Source organism: Rhinoderma darwinii, chromosome 2, assembly GCF_050947455.1.
Source record: "Rhinoderma darwinii isolate aRhiDar2 chromosome 2, aRhiDar2.hap1, whole genome shotgun sequence".
Lineage (NCBI taxonomy): Eukaryota > Metazoa > Chordata > Amphibia > Anura > Rhinodermatidae > Rhinoderma > Rhinoderma darwinii.
Genome location: NC_134688.1, coordinates 255261455 through 255283117, shown reverse-complemented (window position 1 = coordinate 255283117; position 21663 = coordinate 255261455). Strand labels below are relative to the sequence as shown.

The window sequence follows — 21663 nt, the reverse complement described above, 5'->3', positions numbered from 1 at the left end:
GCTCGCATCTCCTTCCTAGGAGATGCCAGCGCTCACTTCCCCACCGGTCCGCTGTGTCCCGTAGAGTGTGCACGCGCGCTCGTGCCCATGTGAACAATCATGATCATCAACTACACATGATTTCCTTGACTATAAGAAGGGCCCTGCCCTTCTGATCCTTGCCTGAGCGTTGTTAGTGTATCCCAAGTCTGTCTTGCAAATGTTTTCCCCTTCTAGTTGTTACCCGTGCCCTGTTACCTGTTCCTGTATCTCGTGCTGTGTTCTTGTTCCTGTGCCTATTGGTGTTGGAGTTGTGTCTACTGCACCTGCTGTCGTTTGCTACATCCTATGTCATCTGCCACGTCCTGTGTCATTTGTCACGTCCAGTGCCATCTTCCTCGTCCAGTGTGATCCGCCACGTCTGGCGCAACGTGCTGCACCTGCTTTAATCTGCCACATCTGGCGTAACCTGCTGCACCCACCTCCATCTGTGCCAAAGCCTCGGCCACTGTCTGGACTATTCAGGTACCCTAGTGCGGGACTTTATATTGCTGGGGTGCTCTGTGGTTTGGCCAGCTGCCTCGCCGCTCCGGCGGTGAGGCCTAGTGGGTCAACATACCCACAGACCGTGACAGTACGCTCAGGCCATGGACCCCACTGGTCAACCTGAGACCTTGACGACACAAGCCATGCTGGCTGAGATGCAAGACCTACAGTCACGGCAAGACCAACTCCTCCTGTCGGTGAACACCATTGCTCATCGGCTGGTTGCTCTAACCACAGTCGTCACCGCACCCATTTCTGCTGTTCCCCCTGCTACACTTCCTGTCAGTACCAGTGCCGATCCCCTGTGCTTCTTTCCGCTACCTCCTTGTTATGACGGAGACACGAGGACTTGCAGGGGATTTCTGAATCAGTACCAGATCCACTTCAGACTACATGCCAGGGCCTTCTCTTCTGATGACGTCATCATCTCTCTCCTTACTGGCAAAGTCCTAGCATGGGCTAATCCTCTGTGGAAACATCAGGGACCAGAGACCCGTGACTTGCAGTGCTTCTTACGGACTTTCCACTTGATTTTTGAGGAACCTGGGAGAGTTTCTTCGGACGCTGCATCCCTGCTGACCCTACACCAGGAAGACAACTCTGTGGGCGAGTATGCCATCCAGTTTTGTACCCTGGCTGCTGAATTAATTTGGAACAGCGAGGCTTTGGTGGCCACATTCTGGTAGGGAGTGTCTTCTGGGATTAAAGACGAGCTGGGTGCTCGCGATCTGCCATCTACCCTGGACGATCTCATCCTACTTGCCAACTGGGTTGACATGAGGATCCGGGAGCGTTCCCAATAGGTTCTCCGGGAGAGAGAACTTCCTAGGCTGGATTATACTTTCCAGCAATACTTACTATCCTCCTCAGTCGACCCACGAGAGGATCCTATGCAGATGAACCATGTCAAATTGTCTACACAGGAGAGACAACTCAGACGCACTTCTGGACTTTGTCTGTATTGCGGCCTCGGAGGCCATATTGTGTGTTTGTGTCCCCCAGAGGCCAGAAAGACCCCAGTGCTTAGGATCCGTTGGAGAGACAACCCTAGGTGGATCGGTACCAAATAAAGCATTCTGTTGCAAGTTGACTATTCCTGTGACCGTAGTATCCGGTGAGAGGACGCATCTGGTTTCTGCCTATCTAGACTCCGGGTCCGCGGCGAACTTCATCTAAAAGGAGCTAGTGCATCATCTCCAGTTGCTCACAGCTCCCCTGGAGACACCTTTGGCTGTTGCCTCGGTGAATGGAATGCCTCTGCCCGTTCCCATCGTATCTAAGACCAAGCCGTTGAAGCTCCAAGTTGGAGCCCTTCATTTGGAACTAATTTCATTTCTTGTTTTGCACAAGGCCATCAATCCTGTTCTGCTGGGCCTGCCTTGGCTTCGACTGCATGCCCCAGTCCTGGACTGGAATTCTGGAGAGGTTCTCCAATAGGGCTCCAAGTGCCTCTGTCGTTGTCTGCTGCAGATCCATCCTGTCCAGCCTTCTCTGCCTCAGTCATTGGTGGGACTGCCCCCCCCATTTCGCTCAGTTTGCAGATGTCTTCAGCAAGAGGGAGGCTGAGACGCTGCCTCCACATCAGACTTATGACTGCCCCATTGAACTGGTTCCTAATGCCTCTCTCCTTGCCAGGGTCTCTATCCATGTCGACCTATATCAAGGAGAATTTGGAGAGTGGTTTCATACGAATGTCTTCCTCCCTGGCCGGGGCTGGGTTCTTCTTCGTTAAAAAGAAAGACGGATTCCCTTCGACCCTGCATTGACTACCGTGGTCTCAACCAGATCACGGTCAAGAACAAATACCTGTTGGCACTTATATCCGAACTGTTTGACCGTATACGAAGAGCCAGAATTTTTTTAAAACTAGATGTAATGACGGGGGGTAGGGAAACGGACAAGTGAGCCCTAGTCTACCCGCCACTCTGTCCCTGCCTACTTGCAACGACCCGCCCTAGGCGACGGGGTACAACTGGGCAGCGGTCCCTGCGCTCAGTAAGTGCACGACAAACACGACAAACAGACAAGGGAAAACAAGCAAGGGAAAGGGGCAGTTGCCCACGGCAACACCGTGAGCAACCAGAGTGGTGAACGAGCCGAGTCAAGCCAGGAGTGTGCGAGGTACCAAACAAAGAGCAGAATAGTAGTCAGTAAGCCAGGGTCTGTATGGAGCAGGATCAAAATAGAAGGAGCTGTAGCTGGGCCAGGAAACCACACGAAAAGAATCACAAGCACCGAGGGACAGGAAGGGCAGGCTTAAATAGACCGAGGGCGGGAGCTAGCTGAGTCTGGCCAGGTTGCGATAGGCTCTCCCACTCCTAAGCCTGCCAGCCTGAGTGGTGGAAGCTGGAGTCAGTCTCAGGGATGTAGATTCAGGTGCTGACTGATTAATTATGGGAGTTAACCGGACCCTTTCTAAGTGGACCTGGCTTACTGGGGAAACGCAGGTGGAACCTCCTGACCAATACCCCAGCGTGAACATCCCGGGTGGGTACGCAAGTCCTCTCCTCGGGCCCGTATCCTCTCCAATGGACCAGGTACTGGAGGGAGCCTTGGACCATCTTGCTGTCCACAATCTTGGCCACCTCAAATTCCACCCCCTCAGGGGTGAGGACGGGAACAGGAGGTCTCCTCGAGGGAGCCAAGGACGGGGAGCAGCGTTTAAGGAGGGAGGCATGAAACACATCGTGTATACGAAAAGACGGGGGTAACTCCAGCCGGAAGGAGACAGGATTGAGGACCTCAATGACCTTATACGGCCCAATAAACCGGGGAGAAAACTTCTTGGACGGAACCTTGAGACGCAAGTTCCTAGACGACAACCACACCAGATGCCCGACCATAAACAGGGGGTTAGCAGAACGTTTTCTATCAGCCTGAGTTTTTTGTACGCTCTGGGACGCCTCTAGGTTCTTCTGAACCTGGGCCCAGACTGTGCACAGTTCCAGATGAACGACCTCTACCTCGGGATTGTTGGAACTACCAGGTGAAACGGAGGAGAACCGTGGATTAAACCCAAAATTACAGAAAAAGGGGGAGACCCCTGACGAGTTACTGACCCGGTTATTAAGGGAAAATTCGGCGAGGGGAATGAATGAGACCCAATCATATTGACAGTCAGAGACAAAACACCTTAAATATTGTTCTAGAGATTGATTAGTCCTCTCAGTTTGGCCATTGGTTTCAGGATGGAAGGCATTGGAGAAGGACAGATCAATCTCCAACTTCATACAGAAGGCTCTCTAAAACAATGAAACAAATTGTACCCCTCTGTCCGAAACAATATTGACAGGGACCCCATGGAGACGCAGGATGTGTTTGACAAACAAGGTAGCCAACGTCTTGGCGTTGGGTCGTTTCTTGAGGGGCACAAAGTGGCACATCTTACTGAAGCGGTCTACTACCACCCACACCACCGACTTGCCTTGGGATGGAGGCAAATCGGTGATAAAATCCATGGAGATATGTGTCCAAGGTCTCTGGGGAATGGGCAACGAACGCAGTAAGCCCGCTGGTCGGGACCTGGGAGTCTTGGACCTAGCACAAACCTCACAAGCGGCGACGTAGGCCTTAACGTCTTTAGGCAACCCAGGCCACCAATAGTTTCTAGTAATGAGGTGTTTGGTACCCAGGATGCCTGGATGACCAGATAGTGCGGAGTCATGATTTTCCCTAAGTACCCTTAGCCGGAATTGCAGGGGAACAAACAGCTTGTTCTCAGGAAGGTTCCCGGGAGCTGAACCTTGATCAGCAGCAATTTCAGAGACTAAATCAGAATCGATCGAGGAAATGATTATACCTGGAGGCAAAATACAAGCAGGATCTTCCTCCGAAGGAGGGCTGGCCATGAAGCTACGCGACAGTGCATCAGCCTTAATATTTTTAGACCCAGCCCTATAGGTAACCAAAAAATTGAATCTGGTAAAAAATAACGCCCATCGAGCTTGTCTCGGGTTTAGCCTCCGGGCAGATTCTAGGAAAACCAGATTCTTGTGGTCGGTAAGGACCGTTACCTGGTGCCTAGCCCCCTCCAGGAAGTGGCGCCACTCTTCAAATGCCCATTTAATGGCTAAGAGTTCGCGGTTGCCAATATCATAGTTACTCTCAGTTGGCGAAAACTTCCTGGAGAAGTAGGCACAGGGGCGGAGATGGGTGAGGGACCTGGTACCCTGGGACAAGACAGCCCCCACTCCGACCTCAGATGCGTCAACTTCCACGATAAATGGCTCAATTTGGTTGGGCTGAACCAGCACCGGGGCCGAGATAAAGCACCTCTTAAGGACTTCAAAAGCCTGGACAGCCTCAGGAGGCCAGTGGAGGAGATCAGCTCCTTTGCGAGTGAGGTCCGTAAGAGGTTTAGCGATGACCGAGAAGTTAGCAATAAATCTCCTGTAATAATTAGCGAACCCCAAAAAACACTGTAATGCCTTCAGGGAGGAAGGTTGGACCCATTCCGCCACAGCCTGAACCTTGGCGGGGTCCATGCAGAATTCATGAGGAGTGAGGATTTGACCCAAAAATGGTATTTCCTGTACCCCAAACACACATTTTTCGGTTTTGGCAAACAGTTTGTTTTCCCGAAGGACCTGGAGCACCTTCCTGACATGCTCAATGTGGGAGGACCAGTCCTTGGAAAACACCAGTATGTCATCAAGGTACACTACAAGAAATACCCCCAGGTAATTTCTCAAAATCTCATTTATGAAATTCTGGGAGACCGCAGGGGCATTACACAACCCAAAGGGCATGACGAGGTATTCGAAATGGCCTTCGGGCGTGTTAAACGCAGTCTTCCACTCATACCCCTCTTTGATGCGGATAAGGTTATACGCCCCCCGTAGATCCAACTTAGAGAACCATTGGGCCCCCTGAACCTGATTGAAGAGATCAGGAATCAAAGGAAGGGGATACTGGTTCCTTACCGTGACCTTATTCAGGCTACGGTAGTCAATGCATGGCCTAAGACCACCATCCTTCTTCCCTACGAAGAAGAAGCCAGCACCTACCGGAGAAGTAGAGGGACGAATGTAACCCTTGGCCAGGCATTCCTGGATATACTCTCTCATGGCTTCACGTTCGGGACAAGAAAGATTAAATATCCTACCCTTAGGAAGCTTAGCTCCTGGTACCAATTCGATAGCGCAATCGTATTCTCTATGAGGAGGTAACACTTCGGAGGCCTCCTTAGAGAAAACATCAGCGAAGTCCTGAACAAACTCGGGTAGTGTGTTCGCCTCCTCAGGGGGAGAAATAGAATTAACAGAAAAACATGACGTAAAACATTCATTACCCCATTTGGTTAGCGCCCCAGTATTCCAGTCAAACGTGGGATTATGCAACTGCAACCAGGGAAGGCCTAGAACCAAATCGTACGATAATCCCTGCATCAACAGTACAGAGCACTGCTCCAAATGCATGGAGCCAACAAGGAGTTCAAAAACAGGGGTATGCTGTGTAAAATAACCATTAGCAAGAGGAGTGGAGTCGATACCCACTACCGGGACAGGTTTAGGCAAATCAATCAGAGGCATAGCAAGAGACATAGCAAATTCCACAGACATGATATTAGTAGAGGACCATGAATCCACGAAGGCACTGCCGGTAGCAGACCTACCACCAAAAGAGACCTGAAAGGGAAGCAAGATCTTAGTACGTTTCCTATTTATGGGAAATACCTGTGCGCCCAAGTGACCTCCCCGATGATCACTTAGGCGCGGAAGTTCTCTGGCTGCATTCTTACGCTTAGGACAGTTGTTCACTTGATGCTTGTCATCCCCACAGTAGAAGCAGAGACCATTCTTCCTGCGGAATTCTCTACGTTGTTGGGGGGACACGGAGGCCCCGAGTTGCATAGGTATCTCTGAGTCTTTTGGGGAGGAACGAAGCAACGGAACTTCGGGAGGCATCATGGGGGAGTCGGAGGAGAAAACACATAAACGTTCACGTTGTCGTTCCCTGAGATGTCGGTCAAGTCGTACCGCTAAAGCCATAACCTGGTCTAGGGAGTCAGAAGAGGGATAGCTAACTAGCAGGTCTTTCAGGGCATTCGACAGACCCAACCTAAACTGGCACCTTAAGGCAGGGTCATTCCACCGAGAAGCTACGCACCACTTCCTAAAGTCAGGACAATACTCCTCAACAGGTCTCTTACCCTGACGTAAGGTCACCAGCTGACTCTCGGCAAAGGCAGTCCTGTCAGTCTCGTCATAAATAAGTCCGAGAGCAGAAAAGAAACAATCAACGGAGGAAAGTTCAGGGGCGTCAGGAGCCAAGGAGAAGGCCCACTCTTGGGGCCCTTCCTGGAGCCGGGACATAATTATACCCACCCGCTGGCTCTCAGAACCTGAGGAATGAGGCTTTAAACGAAAGTAAAGCCTACAACTCTCCCGAAAGGAGAGAAAAGCCCTCCGGTCCCCTGAGAACCGGTCGGGCAACTTGAGGTGGGGTTCAAGAGGTGAGGTGAGGGGAACTACCAAGGTAGCATCAGGCTGGTTGACCCTCTGAGCCAGGGCCTGGACCTGTAGGGAGAGACCCTGCATTTGCTGAGCCAGGGTCTCACGGGGGTCCATAGTGGTGTCCGGGACCAGGGTAGACTAGGTATGGGCTTGTGATTATGTAATGACGGTGGGTAGGGAAACGGACAAGTGAGCCCTAGTCTACCCGCCACTCTGTCCCTGCCTACTTGCAACGACCCGCCCTAGGCGACGGGGTACAACTGGGCGGCGGTCCCTACGTTTAGTAAGTGCACGACAAACAGACAAGGGAAAACAAGCAAGGGAAAGGGGCAGTTGCCCACGGCAACACCGTGAGCAACCAGAGTGGTGAACGAGCCGAGTCAAGCCAGGAGTGTGCGAGGTACCAAACAAAGAGCAGAAGAGTAGTCAGTAAGCCAGGGTCTGTATGGAGCAGGATCAAAATAGAAGGAGCTGTAGCTGGGCCAGGAAACCACACGAAAAGAATCACAAGCACCGAGGGACAGGAAGGGCAGGCTTAAATAGACCGAGGGCGGGAGCTAGCTGAGTCTGGCCAGGTTGCGATAGGCTCTCCCACTCCTAAGCCTGCCAGCCTGAGTGGTGGAAGCTGGAGTCAGTCTCAGGGATGTAGATTCAGGTGCTGACTGATTAATTATGGGAGTTAACCCCGAAGCTGTGCCTGGCAGATCCTTTACACTAGACTTGCGTGGGGCTTATAATTTGGTCTGAATCCGTCAAGGGGGCGAGTGGAAGACAGCATTCAACACTCAAGACGGGCACTACGAATACCTGGTGATGCCATTCGAACTGTGTAACACTCCCGTGGTCTTCCAGGAATTTGTCAATGATATACTTTGAGATCTCCTCTAAGTTTGTGTTGTAGTTTATCTCTATGATATTTTGATTTTCTCCCCAGATCCGACGATTCATCGGAGGCATGTCCGTCAAGTTCTACTGCGATTAAGGAAGAATCGTTTATATGCCAAGCTGGGGAAGTGCGTCTTTGAAAAGAATTCTCTGCCCTTCCTGGGCTATATCATGTCGGATCAAGGTCTCAAGATGGATCCTGAGAAAGTAAGAGCTGTCCTGGAATGGCCACGTCCTCAAGGCATGAGGTCCATACAGCGTTTCCTGAGATTCGCCAATTTCTACCCGCAGTTTATCCAAAACTTCTCATGACTGACAGCTCCCATCTCTACCCTTACCAAACAAGGTGTGGACTCCAGAGGCAGAATCCGCATTTATTAGCCTCAAGAAAGCCTTCACTTCAGCCTCGATCCTCCATCATTCTGATGTATCTCGGCAGTTTTCATTGGAGGTGGACGCTTCTTCTGTTGGTTCAGGTGCACTTCTCTTCTAGAGGAGCTCCAAAAGAAAGGCAGTTGTATGTGGCTATTACACGAGGCTTTTTTTCTTCTGCAGAGCGCTATTACTCTATTGGGGATTGGGAGTTACTGACCATCAAATTGGCTCTGGAGGAATGGAGACATCTTCATGGGGGCACAACTCACCCCATTCTGATCTACACCGACCACAAGAACCTCACTTATCTTCAGTCCGCTCAACGACTAAATCCCCGTCAAGGCAGGTGGTCGCTGTTTTTCACCCTTGAGAATGTGAGAACTGATACCCTGTCCAGCTTATTTGAGACGGATGACACGGTGGAGTCCCTTCAGAGTATCTTAGACCCGTTCTGCATTGTCACCACCAATCCTTTGCAGGTTGGAGACATCCCTCCGGGGAGGACTTTTGTTCGGTTGGCAGACAGGAGAAGAATTCTCCGCTGGGGACACAGCTCTAAATTGGCTGGGCACGCTGGTGTTTGTAAGACCCGAGACCTGATTGTTCGTCACTTCTGGTGGCCCACGCTACCAAAAGATGTTGTGGACTTTGTCTCTTCCTGCACGTGTGTGCTTCTAACAAGGTTACTCCCTCCAAGCGTGCCGGCCTGCTTCAACCTCTGCCTGTACCCAATGCCCCCTGGCAGCACATTGCGATGGACTTTGTCACAGACCTTCCTCCCTCAGCAGGACCGGTTATCAAAGATGGCAAATTTTATCCCGCTGACCGGCCTACATTCTGCTCCCCGACTGGCGAGTCTCTTCATTCAGCTTGTGTGGCTTGCCCCTTCACATTGTGTCCGATCGGTAAATTTACCTAAAAATTCTGGAGAGCCCTCTGTTGTAGACTCCTGGATGTGAGATTGGACTTTTCCTCAGCCTATCACCCCCAGTCCAAGGGGCAAGTCGAGAGGATCAACCAGATCATGGAGAATTATCTCCGCCACTTCATCTCCTTGCAGCATGATAACTGGGTACAGCTTCTTCCATGGGCCGAGTTCTCATATAACAACCACACAAGTGAGTCCACCACTTCTACACCGTTTTACATTGTGTACAGTCAACATCCTAGAGTCCCTCTTCCTGTGTCGACTACATCTCAGGTACCCGCGGCTGACTCTTCATTTGGGGACTTTCTGCAAATCTGGCAACAGACCCGTTCCCCTATTTTGCTGGCAGTCAATCGCATGAAGCGAAAAGCGGGTACAAAAAGAAGAGAGCCGCCTCAGTATCTCCCAGGTACCAAAGTATGGATGTCCTCATGGACCATCCGTTTAAAGATGCCTTCATACAAGTTTGCTCCCAGGTTCCTCGGTCCTTTTGAGATTTTACAACAGACAAAACCCTGTCTCCTATAAGCTGTGTCTGCCTCCTAAACTCAGAATCCCCAACTCCTTTCATGTGTCCCTCCTGAAACCTGTGGTCCTGAACCGCTACAGTACGAATTCCAGTTCCACAGTTGCTCCCAGCGGTTCTTCTGAAGTGTTTGAGGTGAGGGAGATCCTGGACTGCAAAAGGGTAGGAGGAAGGACTTTCTATTTGGTGGACTGGAGAGGGTTTGGTCCTGAGAAGAGGTCCTGGAAGCCGGAAGAGAACCTCAGTGCCCCTGCTCTCATTAAGAAATTTCTCTCTCGCTCTGGCACTAAGAAGAGGAGGCATAAGAGGGGGGATACTGTAGCGTCCATGGCCGCGGGCCATCGGGTTTACTCACCTCCCGACGCCCGCAGCCATGGATCAGAGAGTACTGGCTCGCATCTCCTTCCTAGGAGACACCAGCGCTCACTTCCGCTCCAGTACGCTGTTTCCCATAGGGTGCGCACGCACGCTCGTGCCCGGTCTTTAAGGGCCAGCGTGCGCACATGTGAACAATCATCATCATCAACTTCACATGATTTCCTGGACTATAAGAATGGCCCTGCCCTTCTGACCCTTGCCTGAGCACTGTTAGTGTATCCCAAGTCTGTCTTGCAAATAGTCCCTTAGTGTTTTCCCGTTTCAGTTCTTACCCGTGCCCTGTTACCTGTCCCTGTATCCCGTGCTGTGTTCTTGTTCCTGTGCCTACTAGTGTTTGAGTTGTGTCTTCTGCACCTGCTGTCGTTTGCCACATCCTGTGTCATCTGCCACGTCTGGCGCAACGTGCTACACCTGCCACGTCCAGTGCCATATTCCTTGTCCAGTGTGATCCGTCACGTCTGGCGCAATGTGCTGCACCTGCTGTCATCTGCCACTTCTGGCGCAACGTGCTGCACCCACCTCCATCCGTGCCAAAGCCTCGGCCACTGGCTCGACTATTCAGGTACCCTAGTGCGGGACTTTGTATTGCTGGGGTGCTCTGTGGTTTGGCCAGCTGCCTCCCCGCTACGGCAGTGCGGCCTAGTGGGTCCACATACCCACGGACCGTGACACTTGGACATGGAACCTCTCCACGGCTAGGTTAGTAAGGTAGTTAAGTATGTGACTACCCCCCATCTCCACCAACAAACATCTGCTATGGCAAGCAATCTGGTCACCAGGATACTTAGTTGTCGGCATTAGACCCCCTCTAATGCTGTTTCTAATGAATCCTCTCCTTCCCCCTATATACAAGGTTCCATTTGTTGGCATAACCATAGCCACCATAGCAGGCATCTTCTAACAGAATCCTGGAAAGGCTGGAGACACCTTTTTCTACATGTCACCGCACATTGCCGTGGTCCACAACTCCGTTTCAGCAATGCGCAACGTTCTATGCATTGTCCCATAAATTTAGCCCTTGGCTTCTGTCCTGGCTAGGCCGTGGCTCGAGGGGGTGTGACTTCCTCCCCTAGTTTGTTTGCCTGCATATTCTATGGGAAGGGACTACCTCTCCAGCCCTGAGTGGGCTCTTTCCCGCAGCTCTCATTGACCGGTGCTCTTCTTTTGGTATGGAGTTTCCTCCTCCTACTCCTCTTTTCCCGTTCATTGGGGGACACAACACCCACCCTAATTGTTCCTTTTATTTAGTATGGCTGTTTTCTCCTAAAGGGTGGTCTCTTTCCCTTGTTCTCATATAGTTCTTGTTTTTCTCATTGCTGATTTATTAGTTTTCATTATCTGCTTCTCCTACTGCTTTTGTATAAAACTAGTTTATCTCAGCGCCCGGACGGATATAGCTAATAGGAGGAGCTAATACTTTTTTTTAGTGTCCGCCTCCTAGTTGCAGGAGCTAAATCCACGGTCATCTTTTGTGTCCCCGAAAAACCGTAACAAGAAAAGCATTTTACGTTGAGTAACAAAAATCCAATTATTTACAATAAGACATTTTCCACTTATTTGTTGAAATACATGTACAAAAAAGAGTTTTAAAATTTGCCGGTATTCACCCCTCCTGAATCCTGAAGACTACTTTTTATTCTATTCCCTATTTGATCTTGTAATTATTCTGTACTGTAGACATAATAAAGTTTATTTATGATGATTATTATTATTATTATGTCATATACTGGATTCATTATAGTCTTTCATCTACAATGCTATTGGCTTACACTTGGCTAATCTCCATCTACTGGATGAGTTATATGAATAAATTGACAACTGGGTGTTTGTTACCATTCACCAACACTGATTAGACTACGTAGGGACATGCTCAATTGACAAGGGGAATAGCAACATCCAGTTGTCAATTTATTCATACATTTCCAAGAGGAATAATAGAGGAAGGACACAACGCAGACTTCTTATAAAATGTGCTCCTGCATTGTTATATCATGGGTAATACAAGTATTTACGAAAACAGACATGTCAGGACAGCTGACAGGTCCTCTAAGAAATTAAACCTGGGCTTGGATTACTTGGTATGGGCATCAAAGCCAGTTTTGTTTTGTTTTTGAAAGTTTTGATAAATCAGGCCGATTGTTGTCTAAATTTGTAAAATGAAAATAAAGCATATTTTTATATTTGGTTTCTTGCAAACAATAATGCTGATGGAACAATGCAACTAGAAACATGTTCAATGTATTGATGATCAAACCAAAAATAACTGGTAACAATTTTAGTCTGGATATTTTATATTTTGTATGGCTCAATTATAATGCAACATCAGGAAAATGCTACTTACCAGTACGATGACTGCTGCTGGTCCCACAAAGGCATAGAGTAGCCCCCCTTCCAGAGAGAGCCAGCAGCTAGAAGTCAGAGAAACAAATCATTGATGGTGATAAAGGGGCAAAATATAGGAATGAAATGCTTATTATTATTTATTCTGCATTTACATGTTGTGTAAGGAACAGGAAAGGGACTATAATAGAAAGAGAAATAGGAAAGAAATAGGCATATGATATAAAGGTCAGCTACACCCTATGAAGCAAAGGGTTCTTGTCTACTTGTTTCCAACCAGACATTATCAAAATAATTAAAAAATAATTATAACTATAAAAACATAACAATTAGGCCTCATGCACACAACCGTTAAATGGTTTTTACTGTCAGCAAGTACGGATCCGTAGTCATCTGCAACTCATCAGCGTATACAGCACGCTGTACGCAAATACGGTCGAATCCATAGTTCATCAGCATTTACGGATCCGCAAAAAAAAAAGGCTGGAGTCTTGGGTAATCCCCTGACGTCGCATAGCAACTCTACCACAATTATGGATGGCTACGGATGCACATCCGTATCCGTCCACAATTACGGAAGCGCCCATAGACTTCTAAATATACGAAAAGGTGTCCGTGGCCCATAGAAATTAATGGGTCAGCAATTTCATCCGTAATTACCGATGAAAAGTAGGGTCGTGTGCATGGGGCCTTACTATGTACTGAAAATAATACACTTAGAATCAACTTACTAATGGGGTGTCCCATATCCTTTTGTTCTGGTAAAGCCAACAGACACTGCAACCACTAGAGCTGGTAACCCTGGTGAAGGGAACACATTAGGTTAAAGGAAAATAATATAATTGTAATAATTATAGAACTTTGAGAAAATGTAATCAGTATACCAGTAACTCCCAACCTGGGTTCGCTGGTCAGGGGTTTCCTAGAAGACACTAGCAGCAAGACCTTACAGTAGAGATGCCAAACTGATTTAAGCCGCTCAAAGATGATTGGCATGGAGGGAGGTAAAGCAAGCAACCAATCTCGGACAGAATTTAAAATTCTAAAAGCTTTATCCGCACCTACACCAAGCTCATAACAGACATTATCCACAGGACAGTCCTCGAGGCTTTACTAAGGCCTCAGGCTGTGTATATATATATATATATATATGTGTATATATATATATATATATATATATATATATATATATATACATACATATATATATTTCAAATTGCCATGTATGTTTGTACAGGCATTCGTCTGCCCATCAAATTAATATTAAAGGGAAGATACAGTAGGGTATACAGAATAGTGTAGGAAGCTATGTTACTCAATGTGGTGTCAAGACATTAACCTGTCAAACGTATGCCAATAAATCAATCTTTTGGCATATGTTTGCGTCATAGAAATCTGTGAGAATATTGCAGTATATATCTGTATACAAACATTATGTAAACAGAGCATAAAAGAAACACTCTGCTTTCTAAAACGTTTCCATGAAAACTAATCCGCATATTGTCTCTGACAAGTTGGTGCCTGTTACGACTGTAATTTCGTGTCACTGTAGGTATAATTTATGCTTACAATGAAAAAATTTCATTTTCAAGCTTTGTACCTATATAATACACCCTGTTCATTACCAAAAACATTTGATTCTTTCAGTTTTATAGTGGAAAAGAATAAAATAAAAGCCTGGTATCAATAAATAAATATCTTCATTCATTTGCCAATGAATACAAGGACTAAAATAATTAAGCCTATTTAGGACACACACACTCTGCCATGGAGCCTGTATTGCAGCTCAGTCAGTCATTCTGCATGTGTATCGCAATATTCTCAGATACAGAGTCCAAGGGAACATTTGGCAGAATCTGGCAAAAAACAAAACTCAGTTTGCCTCCGTATGAAATCAGAGCCATATGGAGGTTTATAGTAGAGGGCTTACACACCTCTACTACAGTACGTACAGAACGGAGCCGTAATATGGCCATGTGCATGAGCCCTAACTGGCTATAAAGAATGCTGTATGTCAGAGGAATTCCAGACCAAAGAGATCATATCATATATCATACAATCATAACTGACGACCACTTTAGGTTGGAGTTGCCCTTCAAAGTAGACTGCAATTTAAATCTGAACATGTATAGTCATAGTCACAGGGGTTTCAGATGCAAAAATCTGGGCTCCTCCATATTTCCCGCAGTACTTGTGTCTGCAGGATTAATATGGAGGGAGATAAATAGTCGCCAATAAAATTATTTTTTTTGGCTACAAAAAATATAGAATATGCAGGGTAAATTTTTCACTTATTAGTCCTATAAAGCCATTATTTAGTAAAAGGAATTCCGTAATGACTAATTTTGTACTTCGGTGTCACAGGCAGGTACGTGGACAGCTAAACAAGATCTCAACCTCCTGCACCCCAGTAAGTATGACTTGGAGGAAAAGGGGATACTGAGCCTAGCCCCAGTCAAACATTCGTTGTTAGATTTGGGTTAAAGTGCTTTTTTAAAATGCTTGTAGTGAGACCCTATATGGAAATAGTGCTTACCCCACCCCAGGCACAGAAAGCGTTTACGGACCAGACGTGTCCTCATTTGCCCAATGACAGCCAAGTAGGACTGCCAGGCCTCCGTTAGCACCCAACAAAAAGAAGAAAGAAAGAAAAAGTGCAAGAAAGCAGCGATCAAAGCACAGACAGCCTGCAGGGAGACAGAGAGCAGTATTTAGTACAGGAATGTCAGTAGCAGATTAACTTTATTGGTTCATAGGCAATTTCTTTTTGTCTATGCATTTCAACAAACCAAGCTGAAAGAGGAGCTATAGAATTCTTATGAGCCCACGGCTAATGCTCCAAATGTCCCTAATGTAATCTTAACATCCATTCATGTGAAACTTAATAGTTTCCTTTTTCTACTACAAGCTAATGAAGTAATCTTTTCATTTGTAGGATGTTTACTCCAATATCATCCCCTTTAACTATAACACTTGGATAACTCCACCTTTAATACATATTTATCTTACATTATTGTTCTAGTTTATTTTTGCCTGTGCAGTCTTTTTACATTATGGTTCAGAACATTTGCAATTATTTGTTTTCTCAACCCTTTACAGTATTCTATAAAATTCAATTGAAAGTGGATGTGGAGGACATAACTCAGCGTGCACGGGCGAAACAACACACAACGAGGGCTAAAGCTCATTTTGACTGAGGGTGTCTTAAAGGGGCTGTCCAGAAATTAAAAAATGGGTCTGATTTTTATTTTCCCCTTTGTTCCTAACCCAAACAACCCAGTTTATGATTTTTCTTCACGTCTACACAAAGGCATCCAATTTGATAGTAATAATTGTTGGAATTAGGAAGTATTACTACAAGGGCTGAAGTTATGATTAGACACACTAGACCCGTGTCTTAAAGCCGTGAAGAAGAGGTAATTGATAAAAGTGTAGCTGTTTTGTGACAAATTATTTAGACTATGAGCCTACATTCAGCTGCGTTAACAATTAGAAAAGCTGATATATTTTATGGATGCAAAAAAATTCTAACGGATGGAAATGGTAGAGGGTTACTGCCAAAGGTTCCGTGCCTACAGCAGTAGAAATCCAGCTGTTTACTACAGGAGATAAATATATGGAATCAATGATAACCAGTATGATGATAGGATGAACTTGAAACAAGTCATTTAAAAAAAGAAAGACATAAGACTATTAATCCTGAGCGTGAAATGCCACAACTATTACTAAAGGTGGCATTAGTATAATACTCAGAAATCCAAAATGCCAAAACACTGACCTTTACAAGTTACCATAAACCTCTGGTTATAATGATGTCCACAACAACCCTATTTATCTTTTCCCCTTCTATGTGCAATAAACAAAGAAAATACACTCCTGACACATCACCTCCCACTCCATTCCCAAATTGATTTCCCTTTCTAGCCCCCAGCATTGTGGATTTACTGTATAACTGGCAGCATATTACTGAGCATGTAACTTAATACAAGTATTGATTAAAAAGCATTGGAGGAAAGAAATAAAAGCAAACCCAGCATACAAAGATATGTAAGACCAGTGTGTGCATAGGAAGGAAGCAGTGCAGATGTGCTCAAAGCAAACATTATTTATATGCTATTTCTGGATACAGCTGACATACTAATAGAAATAATAGCGCTTTATAGAGTAAAAAGACTTTGCATTGTAAATAGCTCATATGACTTACTCTAGAGTGCAAAAGTTTGGGGTCACTAACAAATGTCTTTGTATTTTCTATCAAGGTACCATTACATTAACCAACAATTATCTCTGATACATGAATCATCATAACATATTTTTTAAATCCGTATAAATGTTCAAATCATCAAACCTTATATTCACCAAATAATCCTCTGTTTGCAGAAATTATAGTTTTGCAGATATTTGATATATCTAGCTATCAGGTATTTTCGGGGAAGTTTCAACCCACATCTACTTTAGCTTGGATTGTAGGGCATTTTCCCCTCGTCCCGATTCTCCCAAAACGGTTGTTTTTAATTTGGTGAACTGGGGTGAAGCGGGACCCAGTCCCCTGTACTCGATTGTATCCGCATCTTTAGGACGCGAATACAACTGATTAGTGTAGCGCTGCCTGGCGAGGCACGGGACCTATCAGTTCCTTGTCTCGCCATTTGGCGCTTTAGTAATGATGCAGTCTACGCGATTACGTCATCGCGCCTGCTGCATCGTTCTGCTGGATGAGGCCTGATCTCGTCTCTGACCAGACCTGCGTCACTGGAGGATGGCGCGGAGACACATGAGTTTTTAATCTTTTTTCAGTGGGCAATGTTGAGAGCACTATCTACAGGGGACTCTCTGGGGGGCACTATCTAAAAGGGACTCTCTGGAGGACTCTCAGTGGGGCACTATCTACAGGGGACTATATGGGGTAGCTATCTACAGGGGGCCCTATCTACAGGGACTCTATGGAGAGCACTATATACAACAGGGTCTACGAGGGGCACTATCTACAGGGGGTCTTTGAGTGGCACTATCTACAGGTTGCTCTATGAGTGGCACTATCTGCAGGGGGCTCTATGAGGGGCATGATCGACAGGGGCCTCCATGAGGGGCATGAGCTCTATATGAGATGCTATCTAAAGGTGGCTCTATATAGGGCTATCTACAGGGGGCATTGTTAGTGCCACTATTTACAGACGGCTCTATTTGGGGCACTATGTACAGCGGGTATTGTGAATGGCACTATCTACAGGGGGCTCTGTGAGTGGTGCTATCTACAGGGGCACAGTGTGCGGTGCTTTACTTTACAGTGTTTGACACAATTTTATTCATGGGCACAGTGTATGGTACTATTATATTCAGAGGCACAGTGTATAGTACTATTATATTCAGGGGAACAGTGTATGATGCTATTATATTCAGGGGTACAGTGTATGGTGCTATTATATTAACGGATGTAGCCATCATTAGGTTGACTTTTAACGCATTAAATACACAATGTCAGGAAACTTTAACTTGACTTTTTCAATGGCTTTTGTTATGTGATATCACTCAGCAGCAAGTTATCAGAGTCAAGATGAACTTGGCTACATCTGTAGGAGCAGAAATGTTGGAAAAGTGAGGTGCCTGAAACATCTGAGCGGCAAACTCTGCAGAAATGGGTTGTGGCATGGAGACGTCGTTATGGAGGTCTGGACCGGATGGAGAAGAAAAAAGAAAGAGAACGTCTCCAAACTGAGAAGATGTAATCTGTGAGTCACTATATGTAAATGTTTATTCTCCCTGTGACTGATCAGCACTGTAATCACAGTATGATCTGAAGCGAGATGATGGATAATCACATTCTTTTTTGTGAAAAAGCAACTCTCAGCATATCCTTACCATTGTTCAGGCCATGCTGGGAGCTGTAGTTTTATTCCGTATAAACTTATATGGCAGGGATTAAAGGGGTTGTCTCAGCATGCGGTGGTGTTTGGACTGCTGATGTATCCACAGGATAATGTTATGGATGAGTTTAATATAATGAATGTGGGTAGGTAGCTACGTACACTTGTGTAATTATATACATAGTGTGGTAATCAAGTTAAACATTCTGGGAGTTTCGTTATTTAGAGTCCACTTTATAGGGTGAATTTGGAATATTGTATTTGTTTAATTTGATTATTAGAATAATTTTCAATGGCTCGAAACACCGCGACAGCCCCCCCCATGCGCATATGCCTGTTGTTAAAACATTGAATCTCACCCCTCCCCTAACCTTAGGGTCAAGCACATCCCAGTGTTCAATAGCGTTGAGATCTGGCGATTTTACAGTCTAGTAAATCCAAGAAAGAGCTCAAGCTTGTTTCTTCACGCACATTAACACCGCATCGTGGGTAAGAACCAAATTGCAAACCGCAGTGATTCGCAGAAAAAAAAGCCCCGCCGCTCGCTATTGATGCTTGGCCGCTGAATGTATGTGCAGCATCAGGGGACTGGAGTGATTGCTGCTGAGAATGTAGCCTTGCAATTATTAGGGAATAATAAATTATTAATCATTACAAGCAGTTATAGTCATTTAGAACATTAGTAATATCTAAACTTTATTATTAAATCTATTGGTACCTTGATATAAAAAGTAAATTCTTTGAAAAATAAAGAAAGTTCCAAAACTTCCACACTAGTATACAAGGCAAACTCTTAGGTAAACAACTCTATCCATGTATGAATAATGGGATGTCTATATGTATGTAGGTATGTCTTCCATATCACTGATAATATTGATAATAGTTTCTATGGACATATCATATTTTAGTTCTCAAGGATGAACTTTCTGATGACTTGCATTTTTACAACTTTTTTTTAAAACCATTCTTTTCAATAAATATATTCAATTTAATAAACCAGCCAGATACAATGAATTTTTCTCACTTTACTGAGGGCTTGTGATTGTCCCACCAGAATCAGAATATTAGAAGCAAGAATGGACAAACAAAAATTGAGTAGGATGATTGAGCGCTCAGAACGAATGAATCTAGAATATAAAGTAGAAAAAAAATGCATTAAGAGTCAGAACTGCACAATACAACTCAGAACACTTGAAAAGAGTCATATAAATACAAGTTTCATTACATGAAATTCTCCCGGCAAACACAGCATAGTAAAATGTAATGTAAAATGTAATGAGTTATATTTTAAGAAAGAATGTACAAATGACTTTTTTAATAACAATAATTTTTATCTACAAATAATTTGCTCGAATGAGTTTACAAAGTTTAATCTGGGAGCTCTGCTATGCATTGTTCCTCTGTTATCTACAACTGGCTGCAAAACCCACCATAGACATATTTATGTCAGATATTCCGAACATACATTTTGTATTAGGCTTGTATGGAGTATGGTACGGCAGCACACAATGTACGGTACGGCATCCATGTGCTGCAATACACACTTTGTCTAGTGCCGTTTGTGTGGAGTTATTCTCCTTTTAAAGCAATGCTTCTTAGAAGTATGATGCATATTGCATCCAATGGAGCATACCACAATTTTTTTCTGTCTAATTTGTACGGATTACAGCAGAAAAAAAGTCCATATGAAATCAGTGGCATACAGATGTAGAGTAGGGCTCCAGACACTTCAAGCAGAGAAGATGCTGCAGCTTCAGAGGCAGCCGGCTCATCGCACCAGGGATCCCTCCGCATACCCAGCGGAGCAGAGAAAGGAGCAAGACTGGGCACATTTACTGAGGTGGACACCGCTATTCATTAGAAACAGCAGGTGGCACTATGCTAACATTATTTCTGAAATATCTGGGGATATAAGTTATTTTATTAAATAAGTGTAAATACAATTTTTTTTTCATAATTTGAGGCTGAATTTAACTATAAACAATATTCTTTGTGGGACAACCCCTTTAAGTAGTAAAATAACTTCTAAATGACCTGAGATGAGTCCCCTAGATGATTCCAGCAGCAGGCGCATACACATTGAAGCCGAGGACAGTACACCTTGCTTTAATGCGGATCTCCCAGACTCATCTCAGGTCATTTATAAATTCTTTTACTACCTAATGTTGAAACGGCCGGTGTTGACGTGGGTATGTTTGAAACGCTCAACCCCAGCTGCGTAACGACATGCTGGTGGTCTAGTGGCCCCAAACCTAGTGGCAGGTTCCCTTGAAATAGTTCTTAACAACTAATAGTACAATTATTTGTCACATTTCCCATGTACAGTACTGTGCAAAAGTCAGAGGCCTCGCTTTTATTTAATGAATTTCCAGTTAGAATTGCCATTAAGTCAAAGTTATTCATTTTTTAGTATGAGAAAATGGGAAAAAACTGAAAACCTTTATTAAAAACAGAGAATTACACAGGAGCATCAACAACTACCTATAATAAAAAAAAAATCTATGACACCTTCAAAGTTCAGTCTTAGAAGTTGGGTTCCTTTTTTGCTCCTCATAATCTATGTAATCCCAAAGACATTCCATGATATTGAGTTGTGAGCCAAGGGGTGGTAAGTCCATCGTTCTGAGAACAGCAGCAGCTTCTTTGGTTGATAAGTATGACTTGATATTCACAGCACTTTGCTTGAGGTCCTTATTATGCTGCAGAATATTTTTTTTCTCAATCAACATTTCCCAGAGGTTATTGCATCATCTTTTTTGTACATATCAGCGATTATGATGTCATCATTAAAAAACAAATCACCAACATCAGGTGTTGTTGCACATACCCAAATCTGAACAGATCCTCCACCATGCTGAATCAATGGTTGTAGACAATAAGAGGCTTTCATTGTTTGAGTGTCATACATACTGATTTCTATTACTTCCAAAATTTCACACTTAGACTCAACAGTTCCTGAAACCTTAAATCACGTCTCCGATGCTCTGTTTCATTGTTCTTGTGCAGATATTCTTTTTTTTTTTTGTCTCCGCAACGGCTTTTACAGTAACAAGTCATTTCAGACCCATAATATTGAGTCGTCGTCTCACAATGAAAGTCTGGACGCTAATTTTGGGAATTTAGTTTTTCACAATTATACTTAGGGTTGAAGGCTTTTGTCAAATTTTCTAATAAATAGGTTCTCTGCATTTTTTTTTGACACGGAAAAATTAATAATTGGTATATAATAAATCTTTTTACTGGAAATTAAATAAATGAAATAGTGGTCTCTGATTTTTGCACTGTACTGTATGGTGGATGGCCAGGCTGACAAACAGCTTCAATCATTTCTGAAATTGTTTCTAAATGATGGGAATTTATCACATCAGTCAAGAAATGTATTAGCAA

The 21663-nt window shown here is 44.9% G+C and overlaps 1 protein-coding gene across 8 annotated transcripts in view; it reads right to left on the bottom strand.

Moving 5' to 3' along the window:
- Positions 1-21663, bottom strand: part of ADGRB2 (adhesion G protein-coupled receptor B2) — a 441157-nt gene that overhangs the window by 22794 nt on the left and 396700 nt on the right. For all 8 annotated transcript variants that reach the window (XM_075853159.1, XM_075853161.1, XM_075853162.1 and 5 more), the window contains 4 exons: positions 19301-19403; positions 14949-15099; positions 13144-13213; positions 12414-12480 (listed from right to left, as the gene is read on the bottom strand). In XM_075853159.1, coding sequence (XP_075709274.1) covers positions 12414-12480; positions 13144-13213; positions 14949-15099; positions 19301-19403 — 391 coding nt within the window. The remainder of the gene's footprint in view (positions 1-12413; positions 12481-13143; positions 13214-14948; positions 15100-19300; positions 19404-21663) is intronic.